Raw genomic sequence first — 16,353 nt, forward strand, 5'->3', positions numbered from 1 at the left:
CTCAATTAACACACGCATCACACACATCACACGCCACACACACATGCATGCACCCCACGCATGCACACAAACACATACAGTAGCCACTGAACATCTCATGACAGTTAGAACGTGATGAATAGGATTGATCACTTGTGACATAATCACCTCTTTCATTGTGTCATGATGACCTCTCTTCATGAACTCAGCTCACCTCTCACTTCTGAAACATGCCAGCGATTTAGCTAACACAGAGCAGGCCTTCTCTTCTCACGCCTTCCCCTTCACACCTTCAGACCAGAATGCTACACAGTCACCTTCTTTATTTAACCATGCTACATGTTTCTCACTCAGTAAGCAGAACTGCAATGAAAACACCCCTCCAGTATGAACTCTCTCTGTTTCTCTCTGTTTCTCCCTCTCTCTGTCTAGATCTATCTGAACTTCAGCTCCAGGTTTCCGGTTACAATGGGGCAACAGGTTACCAGCGTGGACCAGGGGACGCAGAATGCCAACATCGTTTGCCTCAACTCTGTGGGCAACAGCAACGCCTCCACTCAGCCCCTATTGGCCAGTGCCAGCGAGGACATCTTTCTGGGGGAGATGGCCACTGGGCTCAGGGTCCACCAGGTGTAAGGCCCCACCCACGATGGCTGCCCCATAAAGTGCCTGTTCAGTGCCATCCCGAACACCCCACTACACCCTATTCCAATCATATATTGTGTCTAGCTATTAACCACCCCCTCCCAACCTTATGCCTAGCTGTTAGCCTCCCCCTTCAGACCGAGGTTTTAAAGAAGGATCCTCTCGAAACCTCTGCTCCTGGCCGCCTTAGGGGTTACCATTCCTAGATCATTACTGCATATACATTTTGATGTGCTGTTTGAAATGGACACTATAGTTTATAGCTCCATAGTAGTGCTATTTTCAGAGGACTTTCCTCAATGTTACTGTATCTTATATGTTTCATACAATGTTTTTGTTTTTCACATTTCCGTTGTCAATGTATTAAACTGAATTACTATGTTTTGTTTTAAATATATATTTTTTCTTAAACTAAATAATGTAGCATTTATAATGGTTAAAATACAACTATCGTTGGAGGTGAAAGTACTTGAAATGTAACATCTTTCCAAATGTAGGCATCATGTAATGAAGCTTTCAGTTGACCTTTTTTTCTGTTGCGTCTTTTAAAAAATGAATGTTAGTATTATTCCAGAAGTTCAGTTTTGGTGATTATGTGAAGGAGAGACATTTCTAGGGCCAACGGCTGCAATTATATTCAGGAAGATAAGTCTCAAAACGTCTCAATCTAATGAACCGATAAGCATGGTACTATGACTGTTTATATGTGTATATATTGACCTTGTGTATGACTAGTAATAAGCGTATGATGTGAGAGGTAGCATTAGCTTAGATTCAGCAAAGGTTGCTTGCTGGAGAATCCTTGTAAATATGTAAATATGTTGCTTGTGTCGGCACCTCTTCTGTCTTTTACAGTATGTGACCCTTGTTTACATTTGTCATCAGACAGGTACTGCCATATCACTATGGGGTTTCTTTAGTATAAAAACTGTCACCAAAGATGGGTAAGGTTGAAACAGTGCGTGGTTAGGATGAGCATACTGTGTAAGGGAAAAGGTGATTAGCCAGTGAATGCTTTCTACTCTTAAAGATGGTTAAAGAAGGCTTTCTGTTTTGAGACAAAAAGACAATGATGCTCGTTTCAAATGCCAATGTGAAGCTTGCAGAACAAACCAATAACTGTTCTGAGAAAAAGCCAATGGGAGGAATTCTGCTCAGATGAATAGCCAATTTGGTGTTAGATGTTAGAGCTGTCTAATCAAACAAGGTTGTGACATGTCTTATAGCTCCCTACAGTCCTTTGAGCAGTACCCTCAGTGCTCCCATCCCATCCATCAGTAGCTGATTTCTCAGCCTTCCCTCCGCTCTTTATGTCCGGCTGCTTCCTCTGACGGAAGTGTCATTTCCACCATCTCTCAGCCAGAGCTCTGTATCACTTCAGACTCCCATCACTAGGACTTCCCTCTTCCCACACTGAGATATTGTTGTGAAGAGCACCTGGAAATGCACAGACGGAAAGTGTGTGCGTCCGTGTGTCTGTGTGTAGGTGCCACAGTATGAAATGTAGGACATTTACCCAACTCGCTTTTCAACCCTGTCTCCTTCCCAAAACTGGCTCTTTGTAAATATGTGTGTGAATACAATGTAATGTGGATGCTGTCTTAATGTTTTATTTTCTATTAATATGGTATATTTAATGCACACCTCTGATATTCTGTAATATAAAACGTTTCCTACCACAAATAGATGCACAGGTACATCCATTAAATATATACTGTACGTCTTTTTTCTTTGGAGGTAAGCTGCTTGTTTTTCTGTTTTCTTGTGACAACTGTAGATGTCTTTGTTTGGATATTGCTGTAGACTCGTTGTGTAGTGACATTTTTCCGTTGGCTAACCATCGCATGGTCTTCTACAAGCAAGTCAAAACATTTGTTCTTTATTTTCAAATGCTTTTGTACAGCTTTGCCTTGAAAATCTAGTTTGTTTTCAGCCCCAAACAGGAACGCAATAGCAAATATTGTTCTAATTTGGCTAATTACAAGCAAGGACGAGTAGAGCTGTAGGGCAATGACTCACATCAATGCAATGCTCCTTCCCCATTCCCCCTTCTGTCACATGGAATTGGAGACCTCAAAATAGGTAATTACGCACTAATAACATAGTAGTTACATGTTTATCTGTGTCATCACACTGTTAAAGAGAGCACAACCAAAATATTGTCTGATTATCCCTAACATCGTTACGCTGGAAAAGTTGATATAATATGATGCTTGTTTTCAAATTTTTAGGACATTTTGTATATTTGTTGTGTATTTATTTTACAAGAGACAAAGTTGTTTGTTGTGCACATTTGCAATGTGTTGCTATCTCTTGTGTTACTGTAATATAAATAAAAGAAACCCTTAAATAGTTTTGTTAATCATGATTTGTATTAGTAATATGTGACTTTTTCATGTTATTATTTTCATGTGTGCAGTTTAGTAAGTTAAGACATTCCTGTCTTCTCCTTTGATTCAGTTTGATAATGTAGTGGAGTCATTTTATTTAGATTGACATAAATTTGAGGGTCATATTGTCAGCCATCTGTGTCAAGCCTCTGAGCAGGTGATGCCTCAGGTCACTGTCAGTCTCCTCCCCATGGTAGTGTACAGTTATACTAGTCTACAGTCACTGACCGTATCTGTTTATAAAATCATGTTTCCTGCTCCAGTATTGTCAGGGTCTTTGGCTTGGGTCCAGCTTGGGACATCTGGCTGAAGGGGAACGCTGCCAGGACAGTGGCTTGTCCAGCAGGCCAGGCCGGTGGACATACAGACGGAGTGTGTGTCACTGTGTGGGCTGAGCCCATTGTTCTAGCATCTACAGTATCTGATAAGAGGGACAGGAAATCCCACCATTGAAGCAGAATGGTTGGTTGAATACATTTGTGAGACAGAGTGGTCGCTTACAGTAAAGAGCAGCTGAGAGAGGGAGAAGAATCTTTTCTTTTCTGTAATATTTCATCACATTATTTGAAGATCATTGCGAGACTGAGACTGGACTTTTACAGCAAAAGCTACTTACACTTGTGCTACTGTACTGTTGGTCTAATATGAAATGTCCTGCAACAGGGTGATCAAATGAAGATCTTACATCTGTATATGGCCCAGTTGATTTTCATATGTTATTACTCTCCCAATACAGTCCGATTAGACGCAGTGTATTGCACCCTTCTTTTCTTTCTCTATCCCTCTCCCATCTCACCCTCTGTCTCTCAGTAAGGTTTGAATTCTGTCCAGGTCCTCATTCCAGCACAATAGTCTCATTTTGTTTTCTAATAGCCTCTGGTAAAATTATACTTCTGTCCAAGATGGAAAAACAAACACCCAATTGTATCGTGGCAGTTCCATTGCTTTTTCTCTGGGATAATCTAGTTACAAGGGCCAAGTGCCAACACGATGCAATATGTAATTAATACACATGATATGGTGTGTGTGTGCATGTTTGCATTCGTACGAGTGTGCGTGCATGTGTTCATGCTTACATGTGTGTATTTGTGTGTACTTCTTTAAAACAATCCCCTGAATGTTGTGTTTAGTCTGTAGATTTTTCGGTGAAAGTATGGGGCTTTAATTTATTTTGTATATATTTTAGTGTTCTGCTTCTTTAGTTAAAGCTCCAGTTGCTGAACCTGTGGTGTAGCCAAATTAAGTAGCAGGGTTGACTAATTCATCTTAAATGACCTCCCTTATCCTACCTCATGTGCACATGCTGTATATAGACTTGTTCTACTGTATTATTGATTGAATGTTTGGTTATTCCATGTGTAACTCTGTGTTGTTGTATGTGTCGAACTGCTTTGCTTTATCTTGGCCAGGTCGCAGTTGCAAATGAGAACTTGTTCTCAACTAGCCTACCTGGTTAAATAAAGGTGATATAAAACATTTCAATATCAGCCATGAATCCCCTTGTGACAGGGGAAAGAAGGCTTGTTGATTGCAACAGGGAGTGGCAATGGAATACAAGCTCCACAAAAAATATGATTTTGTTCAAACATTTCTAGCCTGTATATCTATGAGTAACAGGGTTGACGTGTTATGCTTGAACCACTACTCAGTTTTCCACCAGAAAATGGCAAAAAAGAGTAGAACCAGCTCACCTACTTTTACAGTGCCTTAAGAAAGTATTCATACCCTTTGAATTTTTCCACATTTTGTTGTGTTACTGCCTGAATCTACTGGGTGACAAATTCACCTTTCAGCAGGACAATAACCTAAAACACCAAATATAAAAGACCAAATACACACGTATGCCTCATGGCCAACGTGACATGGTGTGATGAAAGAAACATACAGGAACTCAAATCCTTCTGTTCACCTGATTTAGAATTCCTCACAATCAAATGTAGACCGCATTATCTACCAAGAGAATTCTCTTCGATTATAATCACAGCCGTATATATCCCCCCCCAAGCAGACACATCGATGGCTCTGAACGAACTTTATTTAACTCTCTGCAAACTGGAAAAGATTTATCCGGAAGGCTGCATTCATTGTAGCTGGGGATTTTAACAAGGCTAATCTGAAAACAAGACTCCCAAAATTTTATCAGCATATCGATTGCGCAACCAGGGGAGGAAAGACCTTGGATTATTGTTACTCTAACTTCTGCGACGCATATAAGGCCCTGCCCCGCCCCCCTTTCGGAAAAGCTGACCACGACTCCATTTTGTTGATCCCTGCCTACAGACAGAAACTAAAACAAGAGGCTCCCACGCTGAGGTCTGTCCAACGCTGGTCCGACCAAGCTGACTCCACACTCCAAGACTGCTTCCATCACGTGGACTGGGAGATGTTTCGTATTGCGTCAGATAACAACATTGACGAATACGCTGATTCGGTGTGCGAGTTCATTAGAACGTGCGTTGAAGATGTCGTTCCCATAGCAACGATTAAAACATTCCCTAACCAGAAACCGTGGATTGATGGCAGCATTCGCGTGAAACTGAAAGCGCGAACCACTGCTTTTAATCAGGGCAAGGTGTCTGGTAACATGACCGAATACAAACAGTGCAGCTATTCCCTCCGCAAGGCTATCAAACAAGCTAAGCGCCAGTACAGAGACAAAGTAGAATCTCAATTCAACGGCTCAGACACAAGAGGCATGTGGCAGGGTCTACAGTCAATCACGGACTACAGGAAGAAATCCAGCCCAGTCACGGACCAAATCCGCTTTGAGGACAATACAGTGCCACTGACACGGCCTGCAACGAAAACATGCGGTCTCTCCTTCACTGCAGCCGAGGTGAGTAAGACATTTAAACGTGTTAACCCTCGCAAGGCTGCAGGCCCAGACGGCATCCCCAGCCGCGCCCTCAGAGCATGCGCAGACCAGCTGGCCGGTGTGTTTACGGACATATTCAATCAATCCCTATACCAGTCTGCTGTTCCCACATGCTTCAAGAGGGCCACCATTGTTCCTGTTCCCAAGAAAGCTAAGGTGACTGAGCTAAACGACTACCGCCCCGTAGCACTCACATCCGTCATCATGAAGTGCTTTGAGAGACTAGTCAAGGACCATATCACCTCCACCCTACCTGACACCCTAGACCCACTCCAATTTGCTTACCGCCCAAATAGGTCCACAGACGATGCAATCTCAACCACACTGCACACTGCCCTAACCCATCTGGACAAGAGGAATACCTATGTGAGAATGCTGTTCATCGACTACAGCTCGGCATTCAACACCATAGTACCCTACAAGCTCGTCATCAAGCTCGAGACCCTGGGTCTCGACCCCGCCCTGTGCAACTGGGTACTGGACTTCCTGACGGGCCGCCCCCAGGTGGTGAGGGTAGGCAACAACATCTCCTCCCCGCTGATCCTCAACACTGGGGCCCCACAAGGGTGCGTTCTGAGCCCTCTCCTGTACTCCCTGTTCACCCACGACTGCGTGGCCACGCACGCCTCCAACTCAATCATCAAGTTTGCGGACGACACAACAGTGGTAGGCTTGATTACCAACAACGACGAGACGGCCTACAGGGAGGAGGTGAGGGCCCTCGGAGTGTGGTGTCAGGAAAATAACCTCACACTCAACGTCAACAAAACTAAGGAGATGATTGTGGACTTCAGGAAACAGCAGAGGGAACACCCCCCTATCCACATCGATGGAACAGTAGTGGAGAGGGTAGCAAGTTTTAAGTTCCTCGGCATACACATCACAGACAAACTGAATTGGTCCACTCACACAGACAGCATCGTGAAGAAGGCGCAGCAGCGCCTCTTCAACCTCAGGAGGCTGAAGAAATTCGGCTTGTCACCAAAAGCACTCACAAACTTCTACAGATGCACAATCGAGAGCATCCTGGCGGGCTGTATCACCGCCTGGTATGGCAACTGCACCGCCCTCAACCGTAAGGCTCTCCAGAGGGTAGTGAGGTCTGCACAACGCATCACCGGGGGCAAACTACCTGCCCTCCAGGACACCTACTCCACCCGATGTCACAGGAAGGCCATAAAGATCATCAAGGACATCAACCACCCGAGCCACTGCCTGTTCACCCCGCTATCATCCAGAAGGCGAGGTCAGTACAGGTGCATCAAAGCTGGGACCGAGAGACTGAAAAACAGCTTCTATCTCAAGGCCATCAGACTGTTAAACAGCCACCACTAACACTGAGTGGCTGCTGCCAACACACTGACACTGACTCAACTCCAGCCACTTTAATAATGGGAATTGATGGGAAATTATGTAAATATATCACTAGCCACTTTAAACAATGCTACCTTATATAAATGTTACTTACCCTACATTATTCATCTCATATGCATACGTATATACTGTACTCTATATCATCGACGGTATCCTTATGTAATACATGTATCACTAGCCACTTTAAACTATGCCACTTTGTTTACATACTCATCTCATTTGTACATACTGTACTCGATACCATCTACTGTATCTTGCCTATGCTGCTCTGTACCATCACTCATTCATATATCCTTATGGACATATTCTTTATCCCCTTACACTGTGTACAAGACAGTAGTTTTGGAATTGTTAGTTAGATTACTTGTTATTACTGCATTGTCGGAACTAGAAGCACAAGCATTTCGCTACACTCGCATTAACATCTGCTAACCATGTGTATGTGACAAATAAAATTTGATTTGATTTGATTTGATTTTCATCGCAAGAAGACAGCGAATGTTCCTGAGTGGCCGATTTAACTTATATCAGTTTGGCAAGACTTGAAAATGGCTAGATTTAGATAGATGTAAAAAAGAAAAATGCTTATAAGAATTTCCACTATACTCTGTGAAGACCCATTAAAGAGGCAACGCGTCAATACAGGACTAAGATTGAATCCTACTACACCAGTTCTTACGCTGTGGCAGGGCTTGCAAACTATTTTGGACTACAAAGGGAAGACCAGCTACGAGCTGCTCAATGACACAAGCCTACCAGGCGAGCTAAAGGACTTCTATGTGCACTTCAAAGCAAGCAACACTGAAGCATGCATGAGAGAAAAAGCTGTTCCGGACGACTGTAGCCGATGTAAGACGTTTAAACAGGTCAACATTCACAAGGTCACAGGGCCAGACAGATTATCAGGACCTGTACTCCGAGCATGCGCTGATAATTCTACACGTTTCAAACAGACCACCATAGTCCCTGTGCCCAAGAACATCAAGGTAACCTGCCTAAATGACTTCCAACACTCACGTCTGTAGCCATTAAGTACTTTGAAAGGCTAGTCATGGCTCACATCAACATCATCATCCCAGAAACCCTAGACCCACTCCAATTTGCATACTGCCCCAACATATCCACAGATGATGTAATCTCTATTGCACTCCACACTGCCCTTTCCCACCTGGACAAAAGGAACACCTATGTGAGAATGCTATTCATTGACTACAGCTCAGAGTTCAAAACTATAGTGCCCTCAAAGCTCATAACTAAACTAAAGGCCCTAATACTAAACACCTCCCTCTGCAACTGGATCATGGACTTCCTGACGGGCCACCACCAGGTGGTAAGGGTAGGTTACAATATATCTGCCACACTGGTCCTCAACACAGGGGCCCCTCAGGGGTGCGTGCTTAGACCCTCCTGTGCTCCCTGTTCACCCATGACTGTGTGGCCAAGCATAACTCTAACACAATCATTACGTTTGCAGACGACACAATGGTGGTAGGCCTGATCACCGACAATGATGAGACAGTCTATAGGGAGGAGGACAGAGACCTGGCAGTGGGGTGCCAGGACAACAACACTCAGCATGATTAAGAATAAGGAGATGCTTGTGGACTACCGGAAAAGAAGAGCCGAGCATACCCTGATTTTTATCGACGTGTCAGTGTCAGTGTATAATGTCTGTTTGTAAAATGTGATCGTATTATAAGTTGTATTTTAATGTTTAAGGACTCCAAATGAGGACTAAAAGAGATAATCACAAATCTAATCAAATCGACAGGGCTTTAGTGGAACAGGTTGAGACCTTCAAGTTCCTTGATATCCACGTCACAAACAAACTAACATGGTCCAAACACACCAAGACAGTTGTGAAGAGGGCACTAAAACGTTTATTCCCCCACAGGAGACTGAAAAGATTTGGCATGAGTCATCAGATTCTCAAAAGTTCTACAGCTGCACCATCGAGAGCGGTTACATCACTGCCTGGTATGGCAATTGCTCGGCCTCTGACCGCAATGCTCTACAGAGGATAGTGCGTACGGCCCAGTACATCACTGGGGCCAAGCTTCCTGCCATCCAGGACCTCTATACCAGGCGGTGTCAGAGGAAGGCCCTAAAAACTGTCAAAGACTCCAGCCACCCTAGTCATAGACTATTCTCTCTGCTACCTCACAGCAAGCGGTACCGGAGCGTCAAGTCTAGGTCCAAAAGGCTTCTTAACAGCTTCTACCCCCAAGCCTTAAGACTGCTGCACATCTAATCAAATGACTACCACACACACACACACTTTTTCCCCCGCTGCTGCTACTGTTTATTATCTATGCATAGTCACTTTACCCCTACCTACATGTACATATTACCTCAATTACCTTGACTAAACGGTACCCCATCACATTGATTCGGTACCGGTACCCCCTGTATATAGCCTCGTTATTATTATTTTATTGTTGCTATTTTATTTATTTTTTCTCTAGTTTATTTTGTAAATATTTTCTTAACTCTTATTTTTCTTAAAACCTGCATTGTTGTTTAAGGGCATGTAAGTAAACATTTCACTAAAATACCTGTTGTATTTGGTGCATGTGACAAATACAATTTGATTTGATTCGAAATATTGCACCGTACAATCCAGATGTGCTAAACTCTTACAGATTTACCCAGAAAGACTCACAGCTGTAATCACTGCCAAAGTTTATTCTAACATGTGTTGACTCAGTGGTGTAAATACACATGTAAATGAGATATTTCTGTACTTAATTTTCAATACATTTGCTAAAATGTCTAAAAACATGTTTTCACTTTGCCATTATGTGGTATTGTGTGTAGATGATGGTGACAACTTGGAGAAATGTTGGGCTTAAGTGGGATGCTGAATCTTTACACTTTAGCAAATCTGTATTCAGACTTATTAAATTATCCTTGTTGTCCATATTTAAGGACACTTCATAAATATTGACAAATATGCACAAAATAAATATGCACAATTTCTACTTAAAATATCAAAGGGATGCAAAAGTCACTGCTGTCGTGGAATGACCTAACTGTCTCTGTATGATTGTATGAAAGCACAGCATTCTCTAGCATTCTCTATTTAGTATTTTGCCCCTCGGGGTCCCAGAATATTCTAGAGCACAATGACAGATTGGACATCACAGTAGATAATTATCTTTAACTCCCATACTTAAACAGGTGAGTCTCTATAGAGACTAGCTATAGTTGCCTGTGATAGGGACCTACTCCTTTCCAGTTTTCCATAGCCTGGGCCAGGTACATCATGTTGTCTCCAACGTGAAAAATCTCTGCCTGTACTCCACTTAAATTTACAGGTGACAACAAGTAAAGAGAATTTTCTGCAATGTACATGTTGATTCTCTAATGTGTATCTTCTCTTATTTTTTGGTTGATCATTCTTGAGTTTTATCGGTTTAACTGTGAGTAGTGTAGAAGGGGCTAAATGTCACATATGGGTGTGTTTGTGGCTTACCACCATTTCCCTCTTTCACCCAGCTGCTCAGGAAGCATGTGCCCCTGTGTGTGTGGAGACTGTGTGGGGATGGGCAGTCGGCTTGGTGTGACCTGGGGGTGACACCACAGCCTGCCAGCCAGAAGCTCGAAGATATGGACACCGCAGCGGGGGTACAGGAGAGAGAAAGGTGAAGGGGGCACCAAGGAACAGGGGGCAGGGGATGTAGGCTTAATTTATCTAATGTACACTGCACTTCCTCCTGTGGTAATCCAGACAGCTCCCTCCTTCCCTCCTTCCCTCAGCCCCCTAAGTGTACACACATAGACATTGGGAGGGCACAGGGTACACACAGTCCCAGTCTGGGAGAACCAAGAACAACAGTACATCAGTAAAGATAAAGAAATAAATGGGGAACACACTGAGGCTGTGGTGAAATTGGAATGCCTCTCTTCATCACATGTTTTCTCTCTGTGTTTTAGATTTAAATGTACGCTCATAAGAATGCCATCAAGACCTAATGGTTGAAAGTTGCACTATAAAGATCAAGTGATTGTGTTTTGTATGTTATTTAAGACAATGCTACTAAGTAAAATATGAAATAGTCTTAATCATACTATTTTCAGTCATCATGAATAACCCTCATGTTGTTTCCAGGTGTAGGATTAGAAGTCCAGAGTGAGATGGATGACCTGGGAGGACTGGTTTTAGTTAACCCCTGGAAGCAGTGATGATAAGAGATATTGTCAGTTCATTGTGACAAGGTTAATATAACGTTGCCATCTGACCTTTGACCTCTCATCCCAGGCTTGACAGCTGGGTGTTCCGTCAAACTAGATCTGGGCCCCATGGGAGCCTGGCTGGCTTTCCACACAGTCGGCTCATTTTCATGGACCTGAACCAAGCATTTGAGATTAGATTAAAGTGCGGTATGTGTCGAGAGAGATTGTGTTGACAGGCAGAATTCACACAAGGAATCCTTGTGTTGCTGAGTTTCACATCCATTTGCCAAAAGTATATTCATGTTTCTTATAAAAGGTGTGGCACACTTTGCTGCTGTCTTATTCTGTACATTATGTTAGCATTGGTGTGTAACTGAGGCCACCATTCCTTCAGGAAAACATGTTCTGTACTATTTATTTCACATACTGTATGTATAATGTTCCGTGAGATTCATTAAATTACCATCAAACAACCGTGATATATTGATGCCTATGTTGTTTCTCAGTTGTCACACTAGCATTATTCAGTCAGCTGGCCAACATTAATATAGACATATGGAGAGCGTCAGCAGGAGCCTCTATATCAAACTAATATAAAATATTTGAAAGCAGCTGGTCACTTAGCTTGGCTTAAGTCTTAGTGGAAGGCTTCGCCATGGAACATTCCATTAGGTGTGGGTATATAACCTGTCCACTTATTAATGATTCAACGACAGGCATGAGAGGTCACAAAGGACAAGGTAGGACGTTTCCAGTGAATTTTGGTGTGGTGAACTTTACGCCGTGAGAAATCAAGAAATAAATGCATTTTTATACTTCATATCTATATAAGATTACAGTACCTGATAATGCTGGATAACCTTTCATATGTGTATGATCTCTGTATTATCTTGTATATTCTACTTTCGATCACACACATTTCAACTGTAAATCCTTTGGCTAAGTTCATGCTGTGAAGGGGTGTCACTAACGTGTGTTTTCACATTACAATGGATTCAATAATGAGAGCACTGAGCTGTGGAATTCAAACAATCTCTTCCTGATGGGCCCTCTAACCCTCCACTAATGGTACTATTGACAGTAGACACAGTGAGATGGACCCAGGGAGCATGTCTGACTGGGTGGTCAGGGGTTGAAGGAAAACCTGGGGTCTCATCCTGGCTGACCAGCAGGGACAGTCACACATAAGTGTAACCCAAAGCCCAGGATATGTAGAATAGTAGGTTTGGAGTTTGGTTCAGTCAAGAGACATTATGGATCAGCTTGACTTGACCTGAAACTGAGAACACATTCATTGTGGAGGGAACATGTTCCCTTTCAACTCAGAGAATATTGTGATTGATAAGCAAGGGATATAACATCACGCTACACCCTTCCCCTAGCTCCTTGACCCTAACCCTTCAATGCTCACAGATCTGATAGGGGCTGGATAGGTGAAAGCAATATAATATTAGCTCCACTAAGGAAGGGCTACGTGAAGACCATAACAGTACTGATTGCCCCATCCTCCTCCTTTTAGATCAGTGAACACATATGGAGTAGTGTCTAGGAGAAGGATCTAGGGACTGAAATAGAATCAGACCTACTGTTCTCTACTGTCATTTAGGTGTCAGTAGGATTAGTTACTTGATTCAATCCATAGTGCAGAAGATCTGTGTTGTAGTGCGGTTGAATTTAAAGGTAATATCCGATTGAGCCAACATACTGTATGCAGCGTTTACCGTGAATACAGACTCAGCGAATACAGAAACATTGCCTTTAGATTTCAATCGTGCTACAACGAGATCTTCTGCGGCATGGATTGAATCAGTTTACTTTTAGATTTCTGTCAGTGAAGTGAAATAAGCCAGATGTCTGTGAGCAGTAATGATCTGTCAGCTCCCTGTCATTTTAGGTCTCACTCAGGAAAGTGCTCTTGTTTCGGTAGGAAGGTTCAGACACATCCAGTATCATGACACAAGGTGAGACCCAGATGCAGACACAGGAGGCAGATGATTGGAGTTTAAGATGTTTAATAAATCCAAAGGGAGTAGGCAAGAGAATGGTCATGGAAAGGCAAAAGGTCAAAACCAGTTCAGGGGGTACCGAAGGGCAGGCAGCCTCGAGGTCAGTGCAGGCAGAATGGTCAGGCAGGCGGGCATGAAGTCCAGAAAACAGGCAAGGGTCAGAACCGGGAGGACTAACAAAAGGAGAATTGAAAAAGGAGTACGGGAAAAAACACACTTGTTGACTTGATAAACATACAAGACAAACTGGCATACAGAGGCAGGAAACACAGGGATAAATATACTGGAGAAAACAAACAATACTTGGAGGGGGTGGAGACAATAACGAGGACAGGTGAAACTGATCAGGGTGTGACATCCAGATTAGTTTGTGCAACATGCCTCTCTTCCTCTCATAAAGATAGAAGTCAACATATTACTGTACTGAAACAGATGTGGCCTAAGCAACAAATGCTAGCTAACCCATGGGCATTGGGCAGGCTGTATGTTTTGACTGAACGCAACTGTGTGATCATTAATATTGACATGTGTCAGATGGGTCATTACCCTTTATTGTGGTGTAAATCTCTTTGGACGACAGGCAAATCATATTTTCGATAAATATTATACAGATCATATCTAGAAAGATTTGCATAAATTAGCCCTCTTTTTTGGTTGTATTGAAGGACTTCACTACTGAAGAGCTGTTTTGGCCCTCACTGTCTGACCCTCATTTATCCTGGGCCATGGGTTAAGGCTGCTAGTTAACCCCTGCCACTCAGAGAGAGTAGTCACTCAGACTAGCTCTGTTAGCTGTTGAACAACTGTGATCTCCTTTGTCCTGAGGACTATGCATCCCCTACAAGCCATTGTGTGTGTGTGTGCTAAACATAGACTCCCTTCATAACTGAATAATTACACACCCACTGAATCCATATTAGACAGTAATCAAGCCTTTGAAGAGCTTGTGTGGTGTCATCATCAGTCATATGGCTGTGTGAGTGCATCAGTTACAGTGTTTTCCACTCCCACTAGCTTGTATACATTAATTCATTTTATGAGTGTCTTTCACTGTACTCTGGTTATTAAACAATGAATAACGAGACCTTTTCTATTTTATCCATGAGAGGTTACTGCAGCATAAAAACATAAAAGACAGCTCTCTTACCCACATTACCTACTGACTGCACAGACCTAAATCATGCTCTATTGCTCCTCCTAACTCCTCCCCAGTCATCTGATATGTCTGTCTTGCTCTTACCCCAAGGACATTGTACCTTTTTTAATTACACCCACTTGTTTAGTACTACAAGCAGGTTGATGATGGGGGGGTCAACATAATTAAAGTGGTATTTAGGACCTTGTCTGAACTCAGACCTAAAGTCAGTAAAGCATACTAATGGCCTGGTTGGTAGAACTGATGTTTGGATGAGGAAAATAGACAGGTGATTTAGCTGTCCCATTACTATACTCTACGTCACTGCTCCTGGCATCTGCTGCTCAGTGTTTTTCCATGTCATGTTTGAGCTCTAGGCTGTCTTGGGATCACTCCCATATGTTTGGGGAGTCTTGTAGACCTAGCTAATAGTATTACAATTATCATATCTACAGTGCCTTCAGAAAGTATTCACAACTCTTGACTTTTTCCATATTTTCTTGTGTTAGAAGATGGGATTAAAATGGATTTAATTGTCATTTTTTTGTCAACGATTTACACAAAATACTCTAATGTCAAAGTGAACGATTAATCGTAAAATTTAAAGGATTATTGAAAAATAAAACGCTAATATACCTTGATTACATAAGTATTCAACCCCCTGAGTCAATTCATGGCAGAATCACATTTGGAATGATTACAGCTGTGAGTCTTTCTGGGTAAGTCTTTAAGAGCTTTGCACACCTGGATTGTACAATATTTGCACATATTCTATAAAAAATGATTCAAGCTCTGTCAAGTTGATTGTTGATCATTGCTAGACAGCCATTTACATTTCTTACCATAGATTTTCAAGCCGATTTAAGTCAAAACTGTAACTAGGCCACTAAGGAACATTCAATGTCGTCTTAGTAAGCAACTCCGGTGTATATTTGGCCTTACTGTATGTTTTAGGTTATTGTTCTGCTGAAAGACGAATTTGTCTCCCAGTGTCTATTGGAAATCTGACTGAACCAGGTTTTCCTCTAGGGTTTTGCCTGTGCTTAGCTCTATTCTGTTTCTTTGTATTCTTAAAAACTCTTTAGTCCTTGCCAATGACAAGCATACCCATAACATGATGCAGCCACCACCATGCTTGAAAATATGAAGAGTGGTACTCAGTGATGTGTTGTGTTGGATTTGCCCCAAACATAACGCTTTGTATTCAAGTCATAAAGTTCATCTTTGCCACATTTTTTGCTATTACTGTATTTTAGTGCCTTATTACAAACAGGATGCATGTATTTTCACTCTGTCATTTAGGTTATTATTGTGGATTAACTACAATATTGTTGATCCATCCTCAGTTTTCTCCCATCGCAGTCATTAAACTCTGTAACCGTTTTAAAGTCACTATCGGCCTCATGCTGAAATCCCTAGCTGGTTTCCTTCCTCTCCGGCAACTGAGTTAAGAAGGACGCATTTATCTTTGTAGTGACTGGGTGTATTGATACACCATCCAAAGTCTAATTAATAAATCACCATGCACAAAGGGATATTCAGTGTCTGCTGTTTTTTACCCATCTATCAATAGGTGCCCTTCTTTGCGAGGCATCTGAAAACCTCCCGGGTCTTTGTGGTTGAATCTGTGTTTGAAATTCACTGCCCGACTCAGGGACCTTACAGATAATTGTATGTGTGGGGACAGGAAATGGCGTAGTCATTTAAAAATCATGTGAAACACTATTATTGCACACATCATTAAACATTTTGTAAATGAAGGGTGCCTGGTCA

The 16,353-nt window shown here is 42.4% G+C and overlaps 1 protein-coding gene across 3 annotated transcripts in view; it reads left to right on the forward strand.

Annotated features, from left to right (window-relative positions):
* LOC139409367 (mast/stem cell growth factor receptor Kit-like) overlaps positions 1–2,971 on the forward strand; it is a 45,020-nt gene extending 42,049 nt beyond the window's left edge. For all 3 annotated transcript variants that reach the window (XM_071154408.1, XM_071154409.1, XM_071154410.1), the window contains one exon: positions 412–2,971. In XM_071154408.1, coding sequence (XP_071010509.1) covers positions 412–615 — 204 coding nt within the window. In that variant the 3' untranslated portion in view covers positions 616–2,971. The remainder of the gene's footprint in view (positions 1–411) is intronic.
* Positions 2,972–16,353: the final 13,382 nt, after the last annotated feature.

This window comes from Oncorhynchus clarkii, chromosome 5, assembly GCF_045791955.1.
Source record: "Oncorhynchus clarkii lewisi isolate Uvic-CL-2024 chromosome 5, UVic_Ocla_1.0, whole genome shotgun sequence".
Classification (NCBI taxonomy): Eukaryota; Metazoa; Chordata; class Actinopteri; order Salmoniformes; family Salmonidae; genus Oncorhynchus; species Oncorhynchus clarkii.